Raw genomic sequence first — 24863 nt, forward strand, 5'->3', positions numbered from 1 at the left:
CATCGTCTAGACGCTGGTGGTGATTGTGCTAAGTATGCTTTTATAGTATTTTTTTTATAGTATATTTTGTACTCTTTTCCTGTGTCATTTTCAATTTTACTTACCTGCCCAGGGGCTATGTGCCAAAATGGCACTTTGCTAAAACCTGGTACATTACACCCCTCCTTGTTTCATACCAGGTTGATATTCATTGTACATTGTCCCTGTTCTAATAAAGAAATTCAACCTACTGGTTCTGCCTTGACCTCCCCACGCACCCCTTTTCTTTTCTTTCGGTTGGTGTGTGATCTAAGCCCACCTTCTGTTTCTGCGGTCTGGAGGGGGGGGGGGTTATGTAACGACTGCAGAGCACACAGACACGCCTCTGCCCCAGTGTGGGAGAAGCATGGAAAGCAGTTCGAACTATTACATTGTTAGGCTTTTTGCATGTACAGCCTTATTCAAAACTGTACATCCGTACAACCAAAAACACCTACATGACATTGGGGAAGAAGGCCTTTCTGAATCTGCACAGAAAAGGTCATGTCAAGATGTCGTCAAGAGCAAAATAAAAAAAATGTACAAGAGATGCTTAGAGGGGATTTTTTTTGGTTTTACATTTTATACATAGAAGTTTTGTCCGTAAAAGATTCATTTATTCAATATGGCTACCAAAAAAATATTTATTTATACAATAAATTACAAAGGAACATTGTATCTACAAGGTAAAGCACATTTTGCACTTAGTGGAAAAAATGGCTCTGACAGTTGTAACAATACTTCTCCGAACAGGAAGTCTGTATCACTCTGAAAACATGCTCCATGATGTCCGGTTGGTAAGGTAACTACAAAAGAATTAAACACCATTTCATGTTTTGATCGTTTGTCGTCCCCTCCAGTCAATCCATGTGATCTCCACTTGAGTCCGCTGAGGGTCCACGATGCAACCTTCCTTAATCGGTTCCTTCCTTCCCTAATTACTTATTTAGAGGCCAGAAAACCCCTCATCCATCAATGACTCAAGACAATGTTTGTTTACAAAGTCTGTAACATGAGCGCCATCTAGTGGTACCCGGACACCATCTCACCATCTAACCACAGTGCCGACCCAACAGTTTGCCTTTGGAGGGCCCCTTCTCCAGAATCACTTCTAGATTGTTCTTCTTCAACTTAATCTAAGGGATCACTTTAGAGGTTTGTTGTTGTTTTTTCAGGATGTTTTTTTTTCCAGGGGTAGGGTTTTTTTCAGGAGTAGGGTTTTTTTCAGGGGTAGGGGGGCTTTCAGGGGTAGGGTTTCTGTTGGGGGTAGGGTTTCTGTCGGTGGTAGGGTTTCTGTCGGGGGTAGGGGTTTTTTCAGGGACAGCCATTCAACGATGTAGCCCTTCTCTGTTGAAAACAAAGAAAGAAAAACCAAATATAGTATTGAGTTGGACTGTGTAAAAAAAAAACTTTTGTACACTTTTAAATAAGCAGCCATCATTGTACATAAATTCCAGAAATAACACCCCACCAGATTCCCACTGCCAATGATCCTTCCTCATCGTCATGAAGGGGCAGATACAGGGTAACGCATCTTTCTCTCAGATGTCTAAAGGCAGACTTTTGAGATCCAACCCAGCACCTCTTCCACCCTAGTCACCACCAGCCTCATGAGGCCAGCCCAAATCCCTCAAGCTCACCTCTGGTTCGGCATCGAGATACTAGGAACGACTGGTCAGGCTACTCAACATTCAGTGGGCAAAACAGCGAGCCCCAGTGAGTGACGTCGTTGGTGACGACACAGGGCAGTGACGCGGTGGAGATCACCATCGATATTCATGTTTCTTTGGAAGTTGTTTACTTGAACACAAGCTTCTACGTTGTAGTGGCTATGCCCACTAATGGGGTTTCCTCTGGCTGAAGCTAACCCAAATCGGCTGTGAAGTAAGGTTGACTGACTGCCCCCACAAGCACTGCCGACAGCCAACCTTCCAGACCCAACCACCGAAGTGAATATGGTCTGGCTGTTTCTGGGCCAGTACGCTATTGGACTCAAAATATGTCACCCAATACAAAAATCTGACTCTTGCTTTATTGTGTCACGGTTCCGCAACTCTTGGTTTGGTTATTGCAGATATTTCGGTCCATTGGTGGCTGTGACACACACACACACACACACACACACACACACACACACACACACACACACACACACACACACACACACACACACACACACACACACACACAAAATACCTGGGAAGAGGAGCCTGCACACCCAGGCCTTGACCTTCAGCAGTGCTGGGTCCGTGGTCAGGTCTTCCTTGGCGTGAAAGTGTGTGAAGTGAAAGGCCGGCCACCAGTCCCGCCTCGACGCCATGCTATCACCAACCACGTCCTTCCAGTCGTCGACGTTCCTGTGTGGATCATAGGTGGGCTTAGCAAGCACTCGTAACCATATGCCCGTTCTCTGGGCTTAGAAAACATTACTTACTACCGATGGAGGGAGCAGTATCGAGGTACGGATAAGCGGAGAATAAATGTGACACATCAATGCTTGTCAGCAGATACCAGGTAACCATATCAGAGAATTTGATCAGAATCAGATAATGACGCAAAACATCCCTTTCATAGAGGTGTCATAGTCAGAAACATACGCGTGATGCGCTTCGCATTAATTATGGGTCTGCTACTTTTATGTACCAGCGCACAGGTAGTAGACTAATCTAGCGATATACCCATGTCCTAGTACATGAAAGGAGCAGACTACTAATAAGTGGTATCATTGACACCTGAGTTAGTCCTACCCGTAATACCCCTATGATGACGCTGTTCAAAAGGGTCTCTGTAGCATCGGCGTTTAACCTAGAGACTAGAGGTGGTCATCTCATGCAAACCCATGTAGAAAGTGGCGATGGGGTTTGAGTCTCCTTTGAGGTGCAGGTAATGTGATCACATTCCTCATTACGTACTGTTTTTTCAGTCTGATGATGGCGGCCTTCAAACTCTTCCATGCGACCAATTTTATCTTCCAGCAGGCGTAGTCGAGCATCAGTAAGGACACGTCTAACGCCTTTCGAAAGTCCTCCTCTTTTTCTGGTGGAAGCAGATAGCAACATAGCAAGTCACAAAATGCATTTCACTTAATTAAACGTTGACAATCTGAGGATTTTTCATGTTAAACAATGTGTACTGGACAATGTGGTATGTAAAGCTTATAAATCGGACCAAACTCATCCGCTTACTGAGTTTTATTAAAATTCTTGACTACAGTTGCATTTTTGGAATGAAAATGTAATGCAGCAGTTGATTACCACTTTATATATAAAAAAAGACCATAATACATAAATTAACTGAATCTGCTTTTACTGCAGAATAACACAATGTAGCAAATATTAAAATATCAATGGTCACTTGCATTCAATATAATGAATGCAAATGACCACAACATTGTGTCAAGAGCAAAGGAACACTTTTGGAGTTCACTGATGTTTTACAGTATGTTTTTAACCATTATGTTTGTGAACGCAGGTTTGTTGTCTTTACCTGACCGGAGTAGGAGAGTAAAGTACTCAGGCATCAGCTCGTGGCTGGGGACCAGGTCATGCAGGACCTACAATGGTAACAGATGCACACATGTTGTAAGTAGTAGTCGCTTTTAATAGTCTTAAAATGGAGTTAGTTTATGTCGGCATGGCTCACACAGTTACAAGGTACCACACAAAAAAAGAGAAGGTAAACTATCATTGTTATAAACATGACCCTTTTCAGAAATAATTCATGGGGGTGGGAGCTGTGCTGGGTCAAGTTCCGGCCAATCTCCAGTAATCTTCTGCTGTATTAATTACATAGAGAGACGGCAGGCGTTTTAAAAAAGTAAATGAAACCCGCTAATAGAAACTCTCTGTAGCGTCCGACCTCTGATGCTTCAACATCGGTCTCACCATAATAAATAATATACCTGACCAGAAACATACAGCTAAGTAAATAAAACGAAAACATCATTCTACCTTCAAAACGCGCCTCAGCTTCTTGTCCGGAGTGCCTCTCTTCTTGAGGTGGCGGTACAGGTAGACGTGTGCGTTGGGGTTTGGAGGGAAGGACTCGTCGTATGCGTACTCCTCCAGAACCTTGGACACCTCCTCGTACTGCTGGTAGTGCTCAAGCATCTGCCAGGAGAATCCAGTACAGCTCTTTTAGACGAGACACTTACTGACGCAGACATTTTAATATGAAACTGAAAGTTGAGACAGTGTTATAATTTTTTGATTTCTGTCTGAAAGATTTTATAGAAGTAAAAATGAATACTCTAATGTTATAATCGTTTGTGAAACAGTTATAAAACTAGTTTCTACGACATTAGAGTAGTGCAGTAGAATAATTTAATTGAATATTGAGCTTGTTATGAAACTACCTGTTTTTGTTTAGACAGCGTTTAACCTGCATTACTTTTATGAAGTCAAATCCAATACAATAGTCATTGGTCCACACAAAGTCTGTATTACATTAGACGCACGCGTTCCATCGGAGCAGGGAAGGGCTCGGCTTACCTCGATGTAGCAAAGTATGAAGGGGTCCCAGACGCCTGGATTCTTCAAAATCTCCTTCAGGTTCACAGTGGACTTCTTGTAGACAGTCTCCATGTCCAGCGCGGCCATTTCATCAGTACTTAAAGCTGGTAGATGGGAGGTAGGAGGACCATATCATTAAAACATGAACACACAAGCTCATCCTGATGAAAGCTGGCCATTACAATATGTGACCCTCAATCCATCTTACACAGAGTCCATGCACACCGCCTTAAACATAATTGCTGAGAATCCAAACGGTCAAAATTTAATATTCTTGAAATTTATCTAGTCAAAAGGGCGAGAGGTGCTTCGTTGTAGTAGTAGTAGTAGTCACGTGTCCTAAAATGTATGCAATTTCAAATGCGTGCAACCATACTTTCAGGTCCATTTTCTAGAGGTGTGTAGGATTATTAAACAATGCTATAAAATTGTTGACTATATCAGCCCAACAGTGTGTCAGACCTATATGTCAGACCTAAATTGAAACTACAAATTAAAAAATCACCATGAAATGTTTTCCTTCAGCTAATCTTACATTTCTAAAGCACATTTCAACATTAATCAATTAAATATGTCACATTTTTGTAGTCATTATGACAACTTGTGGAAAGGAGTCTGTGCAACTTTTAAGGCCATAATGTATTACATTTCCCCTTCCCATCATAAGAAGCCTGCCCCAGGAACTGCTGTCAAGTGTGTTAATTTGGCACCATCCAATACCAAACCAATCAAATCAAAGCCCTCCTATATTTATACGTTCACCCGTTTTACTTATAAACCAGGCTGTCTAGTGGTAAGGTGCACTCCAAAGCCCATTTTGCATGGTCTTAAAGGGTACATATTATCACCAACCAGGGGGGTATTCCATCAAAGTCGCTAACGAAAGCGGCGATTAGTTGATTAAGCCTGGTTAGAACTAGGGCCAACTTCCACTTGAGGCTAAAGCCGTTCCATCAACGCAGTTCAGCCGCGCCTTGCTCAGGTTAGTTCAAACCAGGCTCACGTTATCGTGGATTACGCGCGTTCACGAGATATGTAACCAGCCCAGAACCGTGAATGTCGAATCATGGATCAAATGTCTGAAAAGGACAGAGCGGGATCTTTTCCAGCGGCGAACAGAAGCTGCTTGTGGAGGTCTATGAGGAGTACACGCATATAATAACTCAAAAAGGGAACACCGTAACCATTACTAGAAACAGGGAGGCTGCCTGGCACAAAAATCGGCGATCTGTTGAATGCATAAGTAGTATTAAGCGTAACATATTTTTATTTAATATTGACCATGGATTTAAAAGCAGGGAGATAGTCTCGAGTTAACGTGTCGGACTTGCACCCGGTCGTCCGGGGTTCTATCCAGACGCAAGTGATAGTAGGCTAATATAGGAAGGATTACTAGAGAAAGTAAATAACTTTTCATGCCATTTATTTTCCATTTCTTTGAATATTCTTAATTAGGGAATTAATAAAATTAATAAAGGGAATTACAAAATGAAGCCAACGCCAAGAATACTACGCATTAGTCTAGACGCAAACTCGGGTCGCACGTATCACAGGGCAAGTGCTAGACCATTCACCCAGCCACTGATTACTGATGATGCGATAATACATAGATTTGTGTAAAAATGTGTTGAACAAATAGCCACAGTAATAATAGATAGCAATTCATTGAATTATTTCATTTGCGTCATTTAATCTTATTCCCTTAGTGAAAATATACGCTGTTTGTACTTCATATATGTACATTTATGACAAAATTGTGAGGACTAGGCTTGGCGGAACCTTCTGATCGTACAATTGTTGCTGACAGATGGATTTCTCTGAAACACCGCTCGTTAGCCTGACAGTTAACCTGCTCCCGACCAGGTTAGTTTGGTCGGATAAATTGCTATGGTTACTTAGCGGAAATTCCCTTACGTGACGTTCATGGAACGCAACTCTAGCTGAAGGAAGCCCGGCTTTATGTTTAGCTTGATGGTTGTTTGGTCGGATAAGTTGCCATGGTTACTTAGCGGAGATTCCCTTAAGCCACATTGATGGAATGCAGCTCTAGCTGAAAGAAGCCAGGCTAAGCAAAATAAGCGCGGCTTTGGGTTTAGCTTGGTTGATGGAATACCATCCAGGTGTGAGTGTGATTTGCTGTTACAAGCCGTTTTGAAAATGTACCGCTTCTGACATCATAGGTGGGCGTGTCCACATAGATGTATGACGGATAGATGAGCAACGTTTGCTACAGTCCACTGGGTAGGCTGGTAGACTGATCTATCCAGCACACATCTAGGTAGACACGCCCACCTGTGATGTCAGAAGTGGCACATTTTCAAAACGGCTTGTAATGGCTAATCACACTCACACATGGTGGTATAAGTCCTCTTTAAGAGTTCTGCTTGCCCTTTCCTTGTGTTCTTCTTACCCGCCGTTGTGGAGAAGTTTTTTCTCTTGTCGCACCAGGTGAAGTAGTCCAGTAGGCTGCGGTAGGCCTGCACCAGTTTGACCCTCTGAGACTGGCTCTCAGACAGCCTGCCGTACCTCCAGGTCTCCGCCATCGACAGCTGATGCCTGGCCTTATCAAGCTGCCCGTTTACCATCAGGTGAAAACTGTGCTCCAGGCTGACCTACAGGTACACACACACACACACACACACACACACACACACACACACACACACACACACACACACACACACGTTACAAATCTTAGAAATAAGCATAGATTCAAACTTCACTTTTAAATGGCATACTAATATATGTATCACAGTCGTGGCCAATGTAAACCTGCACTATTGCTTGGATAGTGGTGGATTTGTATATTTATTATTCTTCAGACACTTGATGTTTCTAATACAGTTTGAACAATAGCAATGGTTGCAGTGAAAAAGCTACAAAAGGGCAGACTTTAGGTTACTTACCAAGAGGTAATTATTGAGTCCCAAGAGCTTCATTTGTTCATAGAAGTCGTTGTAGTTCTCCATTGTTGCAGTCGGAAGATGGTGGAGAATGTCTGTTCCTGTTTTCCAAATGATCTGAAGGAGGTGGACTCCATTAAAATAAGTCACTTTTAACAGTCACTTAAAAGGTTCCTTCTAATGAAAACGTCACCTACCTCTATGTGCTGCTGGGCAACAGACACGTTTGTGTCCTCTATTGCTTGAAAGTAACTGGCCATGTACTGGCCTGCCTTGTGCCATTCATTGTGCAGCATTGCGTTTCTAACTTGCAGAAAACAGGTCCTTGTGCTCTGATGAAACCCACTTTCAATGCGATGGTCTACGGAGACAATGCACACAATTATGTTGAAATAACTTCCAACGTGTTAAGCAACTAATATTTAGATTAACTAACTGTATGGAGAAAAAACAGCTTACCATAAAATGTGGCATCAGCCAAAGGCAGCTTTGATTTATTATTTGATCCATTTGGATAGTTGAAGACCGTGTTCCTATCTCCATCCGAGGTATCATCTGTTATTGGCTGCATTTCTAGGTCGTCCATCGTCTTCGTTTAGATCAGAATCCTATGAAAGGAGCATCATAGGAAGAGATGGGAAGCGTCCATTTAGCCTTCACTTTAAAATGCGATCATAACAAAGCATAAACGTAAGTAAAGTCTAATTACATATAAGGCTCCATGTTAATCTAGCGTTAAGGTTATCGCTTCTTTAAAGAACTACAGTAGCAATAAAACGACTCACTATAAAAATGTCTTACCAACATAAAAATGCCAGAGTTTCTGGTTTGACTTAAATTCTAAATGAAAGTGTTTTACTAAGTATTGAAGTCCTGACAAACCTTGAATAGTAAACGTATTTAAATTGTAGTCCGTATAAATTAAATGTGTTATTAAGTGTGACGCATAAATGAGAAATTAGATTTTACATCAGTTGGCTACTTGTATACCATGCAGGATCGCATCACCCAGCATGTTTACTGTTTACTGGGCTGCAACCCGGAAGTAAGAGGGCGGGGCGAGACACTCTCTTCTTCCTCTTCCTCTAGAAATTCTACCTATACTGCCCTCTATTGTACGTTCAACCCATAGCCTGTATTACATAACTATTGGGGTTTCATTCATTGGTTGGCTCAAGTATGGCTGTATTATCACAGCATAGGGGTTAACCCAAGGGTTCAATCCACTTCTTCAAACGTACCTTCTGAATTGCAGTTTGGATGGTCATGAGACCTTAGTCCTTGGTAAATTCACCCAATCACTCCATAACCCAAACTCCCCTGTCAAGACACAGCTGATGTGACATGAATATGTGAATTAATTTAATTTAGCTAATGAAGTCAAAGACAGACCTTGTTCCGGTTATCTCTGGTCTATGGACTTTACCTCTATTAATATGATTTAGGATGCTGATGCAGCTGATAAATTACATAATAAACAACAAATAAAACAGGCTACTACTGTTACGACGATACATAGGCCTACCAGGACCACTTTTAGGAAATTAACTACAGCTACTACTACTACTCTACTACCGATAATAACCGCTATCAGCATCATCATAATCACAATATGATAGTAAGAGGTCATTGATAGTGTAGCAGCCTATTTGGTAGTCATATTTATAGCATTTATAAGCGCAGCTTATTCCCTACCGCCACTGACTACCCACTAATCTCCATACTTATATTTTAAATCGTAGGCCTATATGTCGCATCTATTTATTTAATATCGTTACAAGTGTATTCAACTACAACGATGTTGTTGGTCATCGCTGTGTAATTCCAGCACTTCAGTTAAATGCATTAAAGCGGTAGCAGATTTTATTTCCCTTTTTTTTTTTTTTTTTAATTCATAAGATCATTTTTGTTTAGCTTCGGTGTCCACGTCTGAGTGGGTTAACCCTAAGTTTGTACTAGAAACTTCTCCGAATCTAATCGGAGTCTTATGTTGGAGTAGAGGAATACCCCGCAGCCGGATCTGCTGACGTGTCGGCCTCTGGTTCTTCAGAGGAGAGGAGAGACCAGGCGGCACCCGGTCAATACACTGCCACCATGGCAGCTGCGCTCTTCTACCAAAAATGCGTGTTATTACTCATATTCTATTTTAGTTCAATTACCGCTTTGGATAGAAGATTTTCCGACCTCAAAATATGTGCAGACAAGGAGTGCAGTAGTAAGTTCTTGTTTGTTGTTGCCTCACTGTGACTTTTGGTATGCCTCCATCCGCTCACATTGATTTCAGCTAGCTGTAAACTGCGTCTTATCTTTGACCTGTTGCGAGTCGATAATTCCGAACTGATACCCCCATAAAGTTGCAACTACGATGTTTATCTGCTGCACGTTGACACAGAGAGCAAGGCAACACCACTCAAAGTACACGTTCAGGCGGCCCGTGTGTTGGCGGTTTGCCTGGCAGTCCTGGCCTGGCTTGCTACGGTTGTTGGTATTAGCCAAGGCTAGCAGCTAATAAGCTACCCACCGGCATTAGCCCACGTACGCTGATGTTGACATCAGTGTTTCTCATGATCAATGCGATATCAGACGTGAGCAAAGAAACTGAACTTATGTTTGTTTGCGTGAGCAGACAAACTGAACTTATGTAATTAAGATATATAGGGGGTTGCCTCGTTTCAAAAGTATGGAGGGGTTGCTTCGTTTCAAAAGTATTGAGAAGTGATATAAACACTGACAAGCACTGAGGAATTATTAATTAATTGATGTGTAATGTTTAGCTATAATGTTAATTCCCTTACACAAAATGACTTGGTAGGCGCAATTGCAACAACATCAATAAAAAGGCAATGACAAACCTGACGCGATCACCAACAGTTAGTTTCACCAACGACATATTATCTTGGAACCAGCAACACAATTATGATTACAATATACATTATTAAAGAACATTCAATATAGCAATTTTGATACACCTTACAGTGTCTGGACGTTATAGTAATTGTACTTACTCTTCAGACCTGTTCGTAATTTTCTGTTTTGTGTCCTTACAGTGCTCCTTGTTCGGGGGAAAATGATTGACGATTTCTCAGGACCCGATTGTCGATTCCTGTCCGCCAAGAAATCTGAAAATGTTTATGTGTACTACAAATTAGGTGGTACGAGAACAGACATGTGGGCAGGAAGTGTAAGAAAAGTGTTGTTAATGTTTAATCCTTACTGTGTAATGACTATGTTAGTAGGTGTGTATGGTCATAACCATTAACATGATGATTTCTCCTGATTTGTCAATAGGTTGGGCGTCAATTTGGCTACTTCCCAGAGCACCTAATAGAAGTTAACTATGTATATACTGAAACTGAAATCATACTTCCAACAGAGGTATGAAATCTAGGGCTTTGCCCTTCTGCTATTTGGCTGGAATGCAAATATTTTAATTTGTAACGGTTCTTAGTCCTGTAACCGTCTTGGAGCAGAAAATAAAAAGCAACTTTAAAAATGCTATTGAATAATTGTACTTTTCTTATTTCTTTCAGGAAACAGATTTTGTCTGCTTCGACACAGGATTTAATGGTCATGATGACTATGATATAGATTCATTGTTAGGCTACCATTCCACAAAGCAGGATGGTGACAACGAGGACACAGTTGACCAGACTGAAACCGCAGACGGTGCAGAAATACCATCAGAACCAACGGATAGGCCGGCTGAAATTGTGTCTATGGACAAAGATGATATTTATGATGGCGATGGTGGCGATGATGATGATGATGATTTTCATGATGATGGTGGTCATGATGCCTCTCATAACACAGATGTTGTCCCAGAGGAGCCAAGTGCTGACTCTCTGCCTGCAGGGACAACAGAGTCGGCCAGACAAGAAGCTGAAGAGCAGGAGCCAGGCGCTGCATCTGATGTGACCCAGACCCACGCAGACCACTCAGCTGATCATGAGGACCACTCAACTGCTCATGAACCACCAACTGCTGGAGATTCCACTCTGGAAAACACTGAATTTGACCAACATGAAGCCAATGGAGGAGACACAGATGATCTCACGGTTGAACCAGTCCCTCGAGAGAATCGTTCTACTGCAGGTGGACCTACATCTACCGTTGCCAGTGATAATGAGGAGACTGGCATGGCCAGCCCTCATGATGAGACCATGGTTAAACCAGTCCCTGAAAAAGATCCTGAGGCTGGAGTTGGATCTGCCTCCCTATTGAAAAAGAGTGTCCCAGAGTCAAGAATGACATCCCAAACACCAGACGAAGATACCACCGATGATGATGAGGAGGAGGAGGAGGAGGATGCCAGTGATGTCATCCCTGTTGATGAGGCAAAGAGCGAAGAGCCAATCAAAGATGTGGAGAATAACATGATTAGGCCACGTGTTCCTGGAAGTGGCCATCCTAATGAGGGTCCCAGTGAAACGCACAAAGCTGTAAATAATAATGATGAAGATGAGGAGGAGGAGGAAGATGATGACGATGATGATGACATACCCGCGACTAAAAACAGGTGGTCTTCACTTGGCGACACTGTTTTTGCAATCGTCAGTGGCGGTAGAAGGACGGCAGAGGTTTCGACTTCAGAAGACGTCATGGACAAAGTGGAAGAAATGACCCCGGAAAAACATGTGGCCACAGACGACGTAGACATCAACGTGCCTCCCGCCAAAGAGCCACCATACGACGATCGAGCTGACGAAGATACTCTCATATTCCTGGAGGCGGACGCAGAAGACATAGACCATGAAGCTGTGCCTCTGGTGTTTAATCACCAAAGAAACGATGATGAAAAACACGGTGTGGTCGAGCACACACCCGAGCAGGAGCATGAGCGCGCTGACCAGCAGGCGACAGAAGAGAACCCACAGGAGGTCTTCACCGCAGAAGATCCCAACACAAGGAAGCTCCCCGCCCATCTTTCATCTCACCCGTGGGACGCTGAAGCACAAGAGGAACCCACCGAGCCCCAGGTGTCAGGAACTCCTGAGTTGGGTGAAGAAAACGACGAAAAGGAGGACGATGAAGACACTTATGATGATGATGATGATGATGACGATGATGCAGGGCAGGACAGCGACATGTCAGTGCGTGCTGGGGAAGGAGCCAGGGGTTTAAAAGAAGAGGAAACCTTGACCCGCCCTGAAGAGGGGTCTGTAATGGAAAAGGAGAACTACAGAGATGCGCCTGAGGGGGATGACGACTTATTGAGGCAGGATTCTGAAAACTCTGTGACAGAGCTGGAAAACAATGTAACTCAAGAAACTGAGAACAACGATGACCTGCACACAGATGAGGAGCTTTCAAAAGAATATGACATGCAGGAGGAGGAGTTGGAACGGGGCGAATTACTTGAAGACGAAAACGCCCTTTCACACTCCGACCTCAGCGAAGAAATATACGAACCCTCGACTGGCAGCGACGCGTCCGCAACACCAGAGCCAGAATACGGCGACGATGTGCTGAGACTGACTCTCATGCGCGCCCATTTTAAGGACGAGGACATGCAACGCCTGCGGAAGTTCCTCAGCCTCCGTGACCTCCTGAAGGCGGAGGCCCTGTTCGCCGACCTCGACTTAGAGCTGCAGGCGGCGCGCCTCAACGACATGTCCCCAGCCGAGGACATCGAAAAGTCTCTGGACGCCATCCTGGAGGCCTCGGAGAACGCCATCCTGGACGAGATCGAGAAGATGCTGGACAGCAGGGACCCGAAGGCCTATGACACCGATCACACGGAGGCAGTCCTGTTCGACGAGGAGGCTCAACTGCTGGACGAGTTTCAGGAGCTTGTGTTTAAACTACGGCAGAAGTACTCTGCGGCCAGTGACAGCACACCTCTGACAGCTAATGGAGAACTAGTACCTCCCCAAGGTGTGTTTTTATCATCACCCTAAGTGTTGGATGTGATTCTTATTTTACATTTTAAACTATATGTTGGCTTGTTTTAATAGAGGTGCAGCCTGGTCATTTTTGTAGTGTTGAAAGTCGAAACAGAACAGAGAACCAAAATAACATGTACCTTTTGCATCACTGAACCCACTCAGCTTATACTATGATAACCTCAATGAGAGTGCCGTTTCTCTGTGATGTATCTCATCCAAAACTATAGCATGCAGGTGTATTGGATGCTTCAGCATGGAGATGTGTATCACACTCCTGACAAAAACACTATCACTATATATTTTTTTTCCCTTGATTTACATTGTTTCCAAAGTTAACAACACATCACACAACCCAGAAGTCAGAGCTGAGATCCCCCCACCCGTCGTCCGGGCCGAGCAGGACGACGGCCCCGCCGAGGAGAACAATGGCAGCGTTGTGGTAGACAACAGGACGGAGGAGCAGCCGGAGAGTGATGCAGAGCAGGGGGCGTTGGACGAGGCCCACCAGGGCACAGACCTCAGTGTGGGGGCAGACGGTGTGGGAGCACACTTCAACAGGAACGAAGACAATCAGCCCAGTTACGGCGGGGCTGACGAGATGCAGAAGATCCCACCAGCTGTCCTGGAGAAGCCCTTTGACCTGGGTGTGGAGATGGAGCACTCCTCAGGTGGGCAGCCTGTTGATCCATCGGGCAGTGTTTGGTTGAACACTCCTTGCTCACACAGTTCAGTTTACACAGGGAAACACGAGCGGGCGTCTTGACTGAGAGTCAAAAGCTCCTCGATTGCCATCTTAAAATAGAGTTGTATCGCCTTGCTTAACTTGGTTTAACTTGGCCCCTTGCATATACAAATGATACCCCCCTACCATAGCCTCATAGTCATCATGCAAGTCTATCTCCCAAGTAACAAGACTTTAACATTTATGTTAGCTTTTTTCCTACATTTAAGTACATTTCATTAGCTTTTGAAGGCCTACACAGTTTCATAAACAGTGATAATTCGTGGCTTGAAATGTATATTAACTGTTGTTTATTATTATTAACCTTCAGGTTCTCTGGACACAGTGACGCCAGTGGGGGATTTACATGAAAAAGAAGAAGAAGAAGAAAAAATGGGTTTATTCTCAAGTGGACTGTTTTACAGTGGTTGTCTTCTTTCCATGATGAAGACAAGTACGACCCGTTGGGTGATAGTGGTAAGTTTGAAACACTGCCTTTTAAAAAAGCTTGAAAATACACCCTTATAGAATAGAATGTAAGGATACTCTTACATGGTTTCAATGACCATGGGAAAGGTCAACCTTAAATCATATTGATTTGCACTGTGGGAATATGGTTTAATGTGTATATATAAGCTATTATCTTATTAAATGTCTCACTATATATTTTTAGATGAATCAGACCTTTTACTTTTTGATGTAGGATATTGTAAAGAGAAATCAAACATCTTCGGTTAGAATTATACTAACGGTATGTGTTAATGATGTGTTATTGAGGTTCAGCCTAGGATTTACAGTTGTACACCTCCAAAAGCAATTCTGCATGTTTTATCTAACAGGATGATACTCACAACATGTGCTCAGTCGGCCCACTAGGGGTCTCTAGCACGGCGTTTCTGGAGGAATTGGCAGCAAGGTGCACTGCCTGTGTCCTCCCCCTCAGTTGACGTGTTGGGTAGCGTAGGGCTGAAGTTCAACTCACAACCGGCTGTTATCCGGCTAGCACAGCATATGTAGCTTAAGTGGTTATGGTACAAATAATAACCGACGTTTGAAGTAGCCTTGTTAAATCGCTGTGTGGCCATAGTAGGCCAATTTGCGTCTTCCTGCACCTTCAAAGCGAAAGTAGCGTTTCCTGTCCGTTTTTATTTTACTCACCGTGTTAGCTTAATCAGCTGGTCAGCTCTGTTTTCTGTTTACCGCGGATGGGGTTTCATGGACCCCTTTACGAACACAGCCGACATCAAAATATCGCGATCAAGTAGTGTTCATGACGTTGACCATGTGTACAACCCTGCAGGTGGTAGTCGAGGTTGATGGTTGTTGGGTTTAACGATACATTGCTTCATAGTAAGGCGGTAGGAGGCTCGTGGTAGCTGCCTGCTGACAGATAGCGCGCGTTGCCTCAGTCCGGGAGTGTTTTCTGGGTTAATGCCACAAAGCATGGAGAGTGATATATCCCGCCCTGTGATCAAATTAGATCAAGTATACCTGTTTTTCATAAAGGAGCTACAGCATGTAAGTAGACAACATTTAGTCGATCTTTTTCAAAATATCAAATGACAAACGATTACCCTGACAAGATAACGATATCTGAGCCTTGTGCTAAACTAGTGTTGGCCTTCAATTTAACAAAGGAACAATATCCAAACGGTAAAACTTGGGATGTGTGTGTAATGTATAGGGGGCAAAACGCACTTTAAACTGTACTTGACTATAATCCAGGCAACAAAGTATTCGTAAAATGTAGGCCCTAATCTATGATTATTTCTCAATCCGGAATGTTTGATCTATCATCATCATGTTTGGTTCAAAGGTTTCTCTGGCCGTGCTGCTGGACAGAGCTCATTGCATTCCAGTATGATGCTTTGATTGTACATTTTTTAAGCCTTGACTAGCTGCCAGCTTTCATTCTTATTTGGTGTTGCATTTACCATTTGCAATATCCCACTGGGAGTAGCTAGTGCCATAGTATCGTGTGTGTGTGTGTGTGTGTGTGTGTGATGTGAAAATGATCTATTATCACCTTTGTTGCCAAGTCGTTGGTTAATGACTGATTTGTGTATATATATGATCAGGATGTTGTGGCTGTAGTTCATAAGGTTTCCATCTGAAAGGGTTTGATACTGCCTGAGGTTGTAAATAATTGATGATATAGGATACACATTTAACAAGTGCTGGACTGGGTAACTCTTGAAACAGTCCATGTATAGGTGTTGGATCGGAGGCTATAGTAATACTAGTTATGTGTATTTTACATAAAAGCCCATTCCGACCTCTCCATCCTCTCTGCCAACATTGTGTTCCTGACCCCATGTCTGCATGCGTTTGCCTTTGTGTGTACCCAGATGATCTCCCTTCTGCCAGAAGAATGGAGGCCGGGGGAGACCCTGTTGGGCTGTCCTTGGCAAGCCGTTATTGTCACGGCCCTGGTTGGGGTCTTCACCATCATTGTCTTCATATGGAATACCATTCTGGCTGTAAGCATTGTGACACTAGCATGATTAACACACACATTCCTGAACTCTCATATAAGTTTAAAATAAGGGTGTTTATTTTGCATGAAACATACTTGAAGAGAAAACATGTTCAATATATATCGATAAGAGACTGGACCACTGAATCTAGCAGCTGGGTTTGTTACACAAACACGGTTCCATACTATATATATATACAATATTTAAGTGTTTTTCATTGTTGTATCAACATTGGAGTATTCATCAATGAAGAACAGTGGAAGGTCATATTAAGTGTTAAACGGAAGTGTTTAAATCCAGCATGGTAATTCTAGTCTTTTTAGGTAATTCAAATTATCAATAGTTATCGATATCGATCAATATGATCAAGTTATATTGTGATATGTCTTTCAGCCATATCGCCCAGGCCTAATTTAAGCTATTTCAGCTAGAATATTTATTTTGCTTAAATTGTTTAAACATGTTTTCTGATAAGACTATTCTAAGATTTTATTTATTTTATTTATTTTAACTCGTCATCTTTGAATGTATCCCTTTGTATAGGTCAAAAAGAGAGAATATCTTGGTAAGTCTTAACATTACATTGACTTATCTGCATGATCTGAAAAGTAATGATGATTACATTTGTAATTGAATCAATCATGTGTGTGCTGAGTGTTTTGTCTTTGTGTTCTGTAAAGTGACTGACAAGTGGCTTAAAGACCAAATAACATCGCTCAAAAAAGGAAAAGAAGACGCCGTTTTAAAGGTGTCAGAGCTCCAGAAAATGGTATGTCCGGTATCCAAGTGAATCAATGACATATAACTACATGACCTATATTTATACTCTCTCATTAGGATCATAGGAACCATATGTTGATCCCTCACTTTGAAATGGCTCTGTTCACAGATTCAGGATTTGCACGAAAAAAAGAAACAATCAGAAGAAAGCGCTTGTCATGCCCAGAGGAAGAATAAGGAGCTAGAGGTGAGATACATATGTTATCTGTACATATAGATTTGATGTCAACCTACCAAGACTGTTGTTTTGCTTTTTGTGTATTTAGTAGCTTAATTTAGTATTCTTAACGTTGTTTTAAATTAAAAGAGATGGCTTATGTCACCCTGATTATGAACTTGCCTTTTTCTGCTTCCAGAGGAAACTGGGGAAGTCAGAAAAACAAACTAAACGATTTGAGGAGGAAGTCCGATCCTACTCAGCGCTTCTGGACGAGCAGAAAGCCAACAATCAGAGAGATCATGCCAAAGTATGTTTTATCTCCTACCTTTATTTTGTGTGAATTATTTTTGGTTTGTCCCCCCCCCCCTCCTCTTCTTGCCTTAATAGCCTTGTGCTGCTGTTTTCATGAAACAGATTGAACAGTTGATGAAGGCCAACGAGCAGCTGCAGCTCAGCCGGAAGAAGAGCAAGCAAGCTTACGAGCAGGTATGTGCCATTCACCCTCAGTAACATCGGCCCGTGTTTAGATGGTGCTTTAAACGACCGGCCTGCTGTGTCTCCCCACAGGCCACCGTTTTCCTGGATGAAGCCAAGCTCCACGAGAATGCACGAAGAGTCCAGCAGAAATGTCTGGAGAAGGATTATGCAGTGCTGAAAGAGCAAAACAATGAAGTAAGAGGAAATTAAACTTTATCTGTGGGGCCGCAATCCTGTAATTGATTTTGTGTATTATTTATTTTTCCAAGAATAACTTAGTTTGACTTGATGTTGCCTTTAAACAAAGTGTAAAAGTTGAATATGGCTTTCTTTCTCCCAGCTCAAGGCATCCATGAAAGGCTGGGAGGACAAACACGAGGACCTGAGCAAGAGGATCAAGCTTTACCAGAAGTCCCAGAAGGAGCTTGAAGACTTGGTCACTCTGAAAGATCACAATGTTGAGGTCCGTCCTGGACACTGTCCTTGGTGCTACACCCTTGGCCCTTGGTTTTAATGATCACATCCATCTTCACCTTGCCTTATCATGTGTGTGTGTGTGCGTGGGAGTAGGTCTACATCTTTGCGTTTTATTCCATCAGGTACTGTCTAATCTTCTGGGTGACCTGGATGCTTTTGATTACCAAAAAGGTGACACACAAGTACTAGCCAACGGCGAGGTACCAAACGGTGAGCCATGTTTGCGTACAGGCCTTCATGTTCTGAGAGGTGGTGTTTTACCCTATTGGAGTGCTGACTTTCATGTCACCATCTTGTTGACAGATAAGAAAACTATGATCAAAAACAGGATCAGGCAGATGACGGACGTTTCACTGGTAAAGTATAACTTATAAACTATTGACTTGCATTAAGAATGTTTTTCCCTTACGGGTTAAATTTGCTCCTGGACGAGGCTGAGAAAAAAAAATATATATTGCAAATATGATAATGTTACTTGTCACAGAATATCAAATGATTAAATAAAAAATATAGAATTATCAAACATATTCAAAATGCCACTCATCGACTTTTCCTTTAGACTTTTTAGGGCTTATTTTTAATATCTTTAAGCTGTGTCTAAGGGCTTATGTATATGGTTTCTGCAGGTCCAGACCACTCTGTTTGTGGTGGAAGAGGAGCGGAATGGCTTCATGGCCAAATTCCTCCAAGAGGAAAAGACTAGGAAGGTGCTTGAAGGTATGCCAATCGCATTTTAAATTGTATCACATTTAAAGTGTGTGTGTGTGTGTGTGTGTTAAGGTTTTTCAATGAGTTGATGGTTATGCTGTGTACAGGACTATTCCTAAAGTGGTTGGGGTTTAAACATCATAATTGATCTATATATTGTGCACCTAAACACCTATTGTGTTTCCCTGCAGAGCAACACCAGGAGCTGGAGCACTCCATCGCCACCATAAAAAGCGAGAAGAGCCACATTGAAAACCAGTTCAAGATCCTCGAGCAGAAGAATGAGATCTTGACCGAGATGTACCAGCAGAAGCAGAATGCTTTGCAGCAGTAAGTCACCTTCGTAAACACCTCCCTACCCATGTGGCACTTATCCCCCTCATGGTCGAAGGTAAAGCCTTGGACCCTTCCCTTCCTGTTCTTGCGATCTGATGCTTTGATCATGTTGGAGGTGTTCTATTGATGCAATTATTTTGGGGGAAAACTATGACAGCAGGCATTCTGCAATACTCAGTTTGCTCTTATGTTCAGCTAACCACACAATCAGAGCATAGCCCGAAGCATAGCTGTCTACTGCTTGTAATGGATTCCAACTCGAGAACTGTAGGGACATATAATCGCCATCGTCACCCATCATCCTTGCCACCTGAAATACACATCCTCTGACGCATGCAGCCGCTGCAGTCAGTGTCAACCTGTCCCTTTTGATAAACTGACTAAATGTGTCCCTAAACCTTTCCCACGTCCCGCCCAGGAAACTGACCAAAGAGGAGATGGAGCGGCGCAACAAGGAGACCCTGCTGTCCACGGTCGGCGGCAAGACCCAGGAGGCGGAGTCGCAGGTGAAGCTGCTGCGGCAGCGCATCAGCGAGATGGAGGACCAGATGAAGAAGGCCGAGGTGGCCTACAAGGAACAGGTACGCCGCCGTCAACCCAGTCTATTGCTGGCTGCGGTGCGGCTTGCTTTGCGCCGAGTCGGTGTTGATTGTGACCGCTGTTGTTTTTCTGTTGTCTTTTTGACAGATTAAAGAGCAGGAGAATAAGACTCATTCAAATTGGGTACGTTGGAATGCGAAGTCCTGTGATACTTTTATTTTGTTGCGATTTTATTTTTGTTTTCAAGAGGATTTGTTTGTGTGCGACTCGATTGTTTACGATGTCGTCCGTTCCTGTCGTGTTCAGATGAGCGCGCGGACCGCTGAGCGAGCGGTGAACCAAGAAAAGATTGAGACGTCGAGGCTGCGGGACAAGTGAGTTTATTATATACACGAGCGCTTCGGTCCGATGGTCTCAGTGCTGTTATCTGCATCTTAAACGGCATTGGTTAAAATGTCACGCGTGTCACTTTGTTCCTTCTTGCCTTCTACCAGGCTGGGACTGCTCTCGTCCCAGCTCAACGAGTACCGCGCCCACCTGTTCCAGCCCAACCCGGGACACGTCGGTGCCCGCCAAGGTAATGTCCTCCGCTCGCTTCTCCCTGTAGAATAGGAACCCGATGGCAAGGGCGATGGAGCCGTAGCATCACAGCATGACACTTGATGATTAGGCCCCTAACTGTTGTCTCTCCCCGCCCACAACATCTCCAAACAAAAGTGGACGTCCCCTTTCTGTTTACGGTGTGCTTTAAATTGAACTCCCAATCTGCTCTGATGGCTATGACCAAAGAGAAACGTTCATTTATTTTTGTGGCAAATTAGATTTGGTATGGTATGATCTATTCCGCCATCATACTCTCGTCCCACCGTTGTGTTTCCATGGCACAAGCTAAAATGAGCCGTTTGAACAAAAGGCGGTAATTTGTCCCCTGCTTTTTCCCTTGTGTGTTTTTAATTGAACGACAGCAGCAGGGGACTCCTACGGGCCCTCTCCTGTCAGCGGCGGGGCCCCCTCCCCCCCTACCAGGATGGAGGATCCCCGGCGGGCCCCTTCCGCCCCACTGGGGGACAGAAGGATAGATCGCTATGGTGAGTCCCAGCCCTGAGCCCTTGTGCACCAGACAAAATCTGGTACACCTTTTATTATTTCATTTGGATACATATAATCTTGTTTGACGTTTCGTCAGTGGAAAGTAAAGGTGCTATTGTGTAATGTCTTTGGTGCTCATTCGTGGCTTTCAAATTTTGGTATTAACTAATGTCCGCTCAACGCAAGTAGCCAAAATACTGTGGGTTGCATCTCCTTAACTGCCTTCCTACTTTCTATGAGTCCATGTATCTAATCTCATGTTGTCATTGTGGTTCTGCTCCCAGGTCCCCGGCCTCCATCTGACCCGCAGGGCCGTTATCATGACAACAAACACGGCCCTCGAATGGGTACGTCTGTTTGTAAGCGTGATGTTTGATGGAGGGACTGGAAAGTTTTTTAACTTCTTCAACTTTCAACTTGGGTTTATTTATTGTATCATCTGAATCTCTTGCAGACATGTCGGGCCCGCGGACCTCGTCTCCGGCCACCAGGGACGACTCAGTAAGCGCCTTCGCTCTGGCTCTCTGGACCAACACATTATTATTTATTCACCTGTGACTCCTGTGCCTCTTGTAATGTAATGCACTTGCTGGGCCCTGAATTCATGTCCACCCATGTATGTCTGAAAGCAGACTGTAGATTCTGAGCCTCAGGCTGAGGCCTGCGATGAGGGACCGGAGGCAGTGAGTATGAAGGAAGCTGGAGACCAGGTGTGAAGACGACCTCACGTTGGCTTTTAACCCGCTCTGGTTTTTGGCTAAAGCTGACTTTGGGAAGGAGATCAAGTGTTACCGCTTCATTTAATCAGTGGGCTGGATTTGTGTTATCATTGTTTGTTGTGGTTCTCACAGCATTGAATGAATATGATCTTGATGTACTGCGGTTATGTGGCATAGTAACGGTGCATGTGTCTGTCTGTCTGTCTGTCTCTCCGTGTTTGTGTGTGTGTGTGTGTGTGTGTGTGTGTGTGTGTGTGTGTGTGTGTGTGTGTGTGTGTGTGTGTGTGTGTGTGTGTGTGTGTGTGTGTGTGTGTGTGTGCGTGTGCTTGGTTTGGAGGCTTGATTTTTGCTCTGGACAATGCTGGTGTATGGCTACTGGTAACGCGATGGGAGCGGGTCCTGGGCCTCACACTACTACTACTTGGGGCTGCGGTTCTGTCTTCACTCACTCCGTGTGACCTAACATCACCACTGTACCGGACCCTGACCCCCCCCCACTGACCCCAGCTCTGTGTCCCGCAGGGCCCCGGCTCCTTCTCCGCCTCCGCCATCATGGACTCCCCGCCCTCCAACCCGTCCCGGGGCTCCCCCCACGACGCGCACTACGACGGCCCCCTCCTGCCCCCGGGCCCGCGCGGCGGCCCGCCCCCGCCGGGCCTGTACCGGCCCCCGCCGCTCGGCCCCATGTACCCCCCGCCCCCCGGGATGATGGGCCCCCGTGGCCCGCCCCCTCCCCCGCTCCACTTCAGGCCGCCTCCGCCGGGGGCCAACGGCGGCCCCCCGCCACCGGGGTACATGGGAGGGGAGTATGGCCCCCGCCCGCCCAACGGACACGCCTTCAACCCCCGGCCGGAGCCCAGAGGCCCGCCGCCGCCGCCTCACATGCGGCCTCAGCTGCCGCCACAGCATTACGGACCACACGGTAAAGGGGGGCGGGACTAGGCTCTAGGGTTGAGTCCTCAGAGGCCGCTAGGCGACTCATCGGTCGCAGGGCTATTGGTGGGCTGAGGTTTGTGTCGGTCGAGTAGTTGTCTTGTGTTATAAGCTTGTGCTTTCCTCGTTTTATAGTCTGCCATGGTTTCGTTACCGTTGAAATTCAAATATGTTAGTTGGCTGACATTTGCTTGTTGTGAACTTAGGGGATTTCCCCCTCCAAGTTCGACTAGTCTTATAGTAATGATTGCCAACATCAAAATGTAATGTGAGATTGAATGTGGTTGTGGATTTAAAGAGCCACACATCTTAATAGCAGCTTATCTAGTTTGAAAGTCTTTTTTTAAATGGAAGTAAGATATTGGATATTAAACAGAATATCCAACAGCAATTTGGAAGTGGTATGCTCTCTATCCTTTTTATTACAATTGTCGTTTACAATGAGCTGAAATAATGCCAGTAGATCTCACTTGCCATGCATGAACGTAGCAGTTTGTCTTTAGAGCTTTGCATTACTCGTTAACGCCCACTGAATTAAACTGTTGGGTCTATCTCCACACCAGGCCTCCGCGGACCAATGGGACCGCAGCCACCCTTCTCCCCTGACATGCGCTACTCGGGACCACCAGGACCGCCCGGACCCGGGTACCCTCCCAGACAGGCCTACGTACCCGCTCCAGGAGGCGTCCCGCCTCACCAACCTCCACACGGGGACGGCTACGCACACGCGCCACCGCCAGACGCCCAGCGGCCCCCTGCGGCGGCCGGCCCTGGACAGGGTCGGCAGGACGCGAGGCGGGACCCGGCCCCTCAGGACTCTGTGAACTCCATGACCAGTATGTCCGAGCCTTGACGACCAAACCGATTGCCTAGCAACAAGACAGCAACAGGAATACCCCATTGACCACTATAATCAAGGATGCTGTCTTTATTTCTGATTTATTTTCCTACTTCATCATTTCATTTAATTAAGAAGAGAAAAAAACTGCATCAGGAAAAAAAAATATTATTAAAGACATATTTGCATTTCAAGATCAAATCATTCGTGTTTCGGGAAATTGTATGATTATGGATGAGGGTTGCTACATGTAAGAATGCTTATTGTGCAATAACATTTCTATTCAACGACTGAAGTTTTTGTTTTAGCAAATAGGGTTTTTTAAGAGGGGAAACTTTTTTTTTCATGTCATTTCCTGTGGAAATAGTTAAGAAAATGTGGGGCAGGGCGTTTTAGAAAAAACTGCAAGGAAATGTGTAATTTGACGGCCAGATGTATAACTTATTTTAGTATGATCTTAGAAATTTTATTAATAAACAGTGCAAAATCCTCCGTAAGCTTTTCTTTGGTTATATACACAGGAAAGTGCTTGATTTCTTTCTGAATGCTGGGGTCGCCGTCCCTCCGCTGCGCGTCAGGACGGACAACGCCCCTTAACTGTGGTATAATGACCGTATACCACAGCCTGTCGTGATCTATTGCTTATATATATATATATATATATATATAAAATAATAAAAAAAATCTGCACGCTTTTATTTTTTTATATATATATTTTTTTTTTATGTTTTAATATTTTTTTGTATATATTTTTTTAATATAATTTAAAAAAAATATATATATATATATATATCATACCTGCAAACTCAAACTAGTCACCTTTCGCCGTTTTCAACTCAAAATAGATAATTTACGTGAATCGTGTAGATCCAAAGAGGGGGGGGGGGGGGGGGGAGAGAGAAACGACGGCTGACCGACCAACCAATCAACCAACCATAGACTATAATAACCAGGGGTGCGCATAACTGGTACGCAAGTACGCATGCGCGCCCATAATCAGCGATGCGTAACGTCACTTGTGCCACTACAGCGCCTTTGCGTAACTCACCGTCAGGTCATCAAAACAAAACTACATGTGTATCTTGTACTACTTCTGCGTCTCCCCACCTGCAAAAAAAAGGCAAAACGGAGCCGGAGCGCTGTGTGCACCGCGCGCACACTGGAGAACTGCGCAAAATCAGCTGATCGCAATATCCGTCACTGTGAGACATCCTATCGCTCCGTGGCAGTGACGGACTGGACCCCCTCGTCAACAATCCTGCCCGACCGCAACCAAACTCTCTCCCCCCCC

At 44.2% G+C, this 24863-nt stretch overlaps 2 protein-coding genes across 8 annotated transcripts; one reads left to right on the forward strand and one right to left on the reverse strand.

Annotated features, from left to right (window-relative positions):
- Positions 1–618: 618 nt before the first annotated feature.
- taf1a (TATA box binding protein (TBP)-associated factor, RNA polymerase I, A) lies at positions 619–10675 on the reverse strand. 4 transcript variants are annotated; one of them, XM_084483830.1, is made up of 12 exons: positions 10647–10675; positions 10438–10551; positions 7892–8040; positions 7630–7793; positions 7436–7549; positions 6940–7141; positions 4509–4633; positions 3969–4127; positions 3505–3571; positions 2931–3054; positions 2215–2375; positions 619–1365 (listed from the first exon to the last, which is right to left on the reverse strand). In XM_084483830.1, exons 3-12 carry the CDS (start codon positions 8016–8018, stop codon positions 1190–1192), a joined length of 1419 nt encoding a protein of 472 aa, XP_084339956.1. In that variant the 5' UTR covers positions 8019–8040; positions 10438–10551; positions 10647–10675; the 3' UTR covers positions 619–1189. The 4 variants fall into 4 exon arrangements, with proteins under 4 accessions (XP_084339956.1, XP_084339957.1, XP_084339958.1 ...); XM_084483831.1 differs by lacking the exons at positions 10438–10551; positions 10647–10675 and adding an exon at positions 9592–9752; XM_084483832.1 differs by lacking the exons at positions 10438–10551; positions 10647–10675 and adding an exon at positions 9440–9524.
- Positions 9473–24064, forward strand: mia3 (MIA SH3 domain ER export factor 3). Of its 4 annotated transcripts, none has more exons than XM_084483821.1 (28): positions 9473–9647; positions 10480–10613; positions 10721–10807; positions 10963–13306; positions 13650–13985; positions 14370–14515; positions 16387–16518; positions 17059–17080; positions 17196–17284; positions 17405–17482; positions 17652–17762; positions 17870–17941; positions 18023–18127; positions 18273–18395; positions 18532–18619; positions 18713–18765; positions 19036–19126; positions 19309–19447; positions 19872–20034; positions 20141–20176; positions 20300–20367; positions 20488–20570; positions 20959–21081; positions 21367–21429; positions 21537–21583; positions 21712–21792; positions 22324–22723; positions 23298–24064. In XM_084483821.1, the coding sequence occupies exons 1-28, from the start codon at positions 9527–9529 to the stop codon at positions 23585–23587; spliced, it is 5625 nt and encodes a 1874-aa protein (XP_084339947.1). In that variant the 5' UTR covers positions 9473–9526; the 3' UTR covers positions 23588–24064. The 4 variants fall into 4 exon arrangements, with proteins under 4 accessions (XP_084339947.1, XP_084339949.1, XP_084339948.1 ...); XM_084483823.1 differs by having other exon boundaries at positions 21715–21792; XM_084483822.1 differs by having other exon boundaries at positions 9474–9647; positions 20962–21081.
- Positions 24065–24863: the final 799 nt, after the last annotated feature.

Source organism: Micromesistius poutassou (assembly GCF_964030765.1).
Source record: "Micromesistius poutassou genome assembly, chromosome: 19".
In the NCBI taxonomy this organism is placed as follows: domain Eukaryota; kingdom Metazoa; phylum Chordata; class Actinopteri; order Gadiformes; family Gadidae; genus Micromesistius; species Micromesistius poutassou.